This window comes from Sinocyclocheilus grahami, unplaced genomic scaffold, assembly GCF_001515645.1.
Source record: "Sinocyclocheilus grahami isolate Dianchi unplaced genomic scaffold, SAMN03320097.WGS_v1.1 scaffold1592.1, whole genome shotgun sequence".
In the NCBI taxonomy this organism is placed as follows: domain Eukaryota; kingdom Metazoa; phylum Chordata; class Actinopteri; order Cypriniformes; family Cyprinidae; genus Sinocyclocheilus; species Sinocyclocheilus grahami.
The window spans coordinates 77,672-80,796 of NW_015506771.1; the positions used below are offsets into that span (position 1 = coordinate 77,672).

General features: G+C 38.3%; 1 protein-coding gene across 1 annotated transcript; it reads left to right on the forward strand.

Annotated features, from left to right (window-relative positions):
• LOC107571422 (uncharacterized) lies at positions 1 to 2,006 on the forward strand. The gene is made up of 2 exons (XM_016257747.1): positions 1 to 280; positions 936 to 2,006. Exons 1-2 carry the CDS (start codon positions 275 to 277, stop codon positions 1,911 to 1,913), a joined length of 984 nt encoding a protein of 327 aa, XP_016113233.1. The 5' UTR covers positions 1 to 274; the 3' UTR covers positions 1,914 to 2,006.
• Positions 2,007 to 3,125: the final 1,119 nt, after the last annotated feature.

The following is a 3,125-nucleotide window of genomic DNA, read 5'->3' on the forward strand; positions in this document are numbered from 1 at the left end:
GTAAAGCTTGTTTTGTAGTTCATTATTTTGCTTCATTTACTCTTTATCAGTTTTAGATTTACTTGTTTGAGCTAAGAATGAAACTTAAAAATGTGTCCTGTGTAATTTTGCAAGCTAAGTGAGGGAAGATAAGTTTCGTTTGTAAAGAATCAGCCCTCTCAGGCGTGGCAGCTTTCAGATGGAAAACCTTTAAAAACCAGCAGAGGAAAGATCAGTCTTCACGAGACACAGCAGAAGATCAGCACACTTTTCTGGAGAACATAGACATCTAACTATGGCAGTAAGTATAGGCAAATCTTTACATTCGACATCAAACTCCATTCAAACTCCAAAATGATTGCAAAGATATTATTTAAACTGAGCTGGATGTTGACATCACTGAATTCAATGATGAACTGTCTTTAACTGAAAAATGAGTGTTTACTATTGTCATTTTGCAGCTTTTAATGCACCTAGCTGTCACAGTATTGCAGATTTTTGATAAAATGTGAATATGAAAATGGCTTATGTTCATTTAAACACAGTTTACAACAAAATATATTTTAAAAATGTACTATTTTGTACATGCTCTTGATTTTTTTCATTATTGTAGTTATACAAATGACAGTTTGCAGCTTGTTCAGACTTCATTTATATTTACAGAATTCACCTTAACATTTTGCTTAGAAAAAAATATATACAAAAAGGGATGACACTTGGCACTTTATTACATACTTCATTACTCCATACACCATTATTGCTGATACTATTGCTGTAATTCTCTTTAAATGTGCATTACTTTGTCTCCTGTAGTACTGTTCAGTGTTTGGTTTCCATACAGGATGCACATAGTGTTTATTTGTGAAGTTAGAAGTGAACTGTCATTTCATTTCACTGTATATGCGAATGTGACTAAAACAAAACATATCTCAACTACCTGTACTTTATCTTCCCAGGCAGACTTCAGCCCCCAAAAACATGCTCGAAAAGCAAAGCCACACGTCTGTAAAAAAGAGCACATTGCAATAAAAGATCTGAAGACAAAACCTGAGATAAAACATCGACATATGAATACAACATATCTTTCGAAAGACATCCCTGATTATCCTTCTCCTGTTGAATTTCACATCACAGAAGTAGCTCATGTCACTAACAAGACGAGCCTTATGGAAATCTGGAAGTCAGAGGGATTCAAGGGTCTTGATGAAGATTCGTTTTCATGGTGGAGCCTGAAGATTAATGAAGCGGATATAAGAGCAGCTGAGGAGCGTTACCTCGAGAAATTGTTCCCAGACATAACCAAAGAACAAAAAACAGCTCATCTGCCGTTCCTGAGAGAATTCACCACGTCACCCTTGTTCCTGAACGAATTATCACGCTACGGTAACTTTCGCTTCACCTTTCCTCTGACTGAGCTGATGGACGCCTACAAGAAGCAGAAGTGTGAGGGCCAAGAGCCAGTTCTCCGGATCTACGGGACCAAGCTGTTCAAGCAGGAGATTGAGTATGTTGTTCTCGTTCACAGCCCTCAGTTTAATACGCTGTTCAGTCAATTTCCAAAGCTAACACACAGCCCATGGGTTGCTTATGATGGACAACAAATCATCTGGAGAGCCCAAGCCATTTGTGAAACTCACAACTTCCAACTGGTAATCAGTGGAGACACAGCAGCGGCAGATCGCATGTGTTCACATCAGTTTTATGTGTGGGATCATGTTAGCCTTGTCTTTTACGCCGAAGACGTCCTGACCTTCCCTAAAAGAAGGCTTAAGGCAAGCCTCAGTTGTTGTGATCTGGATCCAAAAGTAGACCTTTCAAATGGGGAAAACTGCTCTTCACGTGCTGAAGCTGAGGAATTCATTGAAAGATTGCCAGAAGATGAATCTGAAAAAGAAGAAGATAAATCAGTGGAGGTGAAAATGGAAAAGGACTAAAGGAGTGCAAGTTCTGTAAGAACTTTTACAGTTTGGTGGCTTTGTATGGTTTTGCCCTTTGTTAAAATAGTTTAAATAAGATAAACAAATAAATAAAAGGAGGGGGTGATTTTTAACTTATATTTGTTACTTGTCATTGAGAGGCTATAATGAGTAAAAAAAAAAACACTTTGAAACTGTCTGAATATTGCATGATGTGGTTGAATATTATTAGTTTTTTTCTAAACTTAAAATGCTCTCCGTCGTTCTTTCACTGATCTGGGCTGCGTTTCCCAAAAGCATCGTAAGCCTAAGTGGATCGTAGACTTATTGCCACCAAAGCTGTCTCTGATTAACTTACCTTACCATGCTTTTGAGAAACGCACCCCTGCTCATTGTTTTAGAGTCTCACAAAGATTACAATTACGCTTTTACTTTGTATCGTTGTGCTGCCAATTACCCAGCATGCCTTGTGACTTCTGCCTGTGTATTGATAATTGTGCCAATAAAGCATGTGGTGCAATACAGAATGTGAACCCGACTCACTTGGTTGTGATCAGCAGCAGTTTCACAGGGTTGACTGATCACGTTTCCAGACCCTGTTCCAGACCATTGACTGAAGCCTCCAGCGCCTCCTGCAGGAAACATGACAAAACTACACCTTCTGAAGAACCTCTGGCATGAGAATGATGAGCTCACAAGAACTAACCACAAACACAGGCCGGGTGCAGAGTGTAGCAGAGGATGCTGCATTTGTAGAAGGCTAGCGTTCCAAGCAGACTTTAGCTGGGATGTACATTTTGACAAAAAAAAAAAAAGGAAAACCGTGAGACTACAGACGTTTTCCTATTTATACAGTAATAATTTGATAGGGATACAATGTAATCAGGGCCGGCCCACGCTTTTATGGGGCCCTAAGCAGAATTTTATTTGGGGGCATTTATTTTATTTCGTGCTGAGCCAGAGACAGACGCGCTCACATTTAAATAGACATTTCAATTAAGTACTAGCAAAAAAAGAAGAAAAAAAAAGTTTACCATGGAAAGCGGCGATAATAATCCTTTCAATTAAAATATGACATATGTTTTATTCCTATCAAATACACATTGTGTAGGTAAATATAAAGTTTACTTAGTTTTTCTCTCAGTTCACCGGCCACTTACTTTCATGTATTTCAGGAGAAACGGGTGAATTGCGTGATGTTTATTTTTTATTATTGCTTACTGTACATAA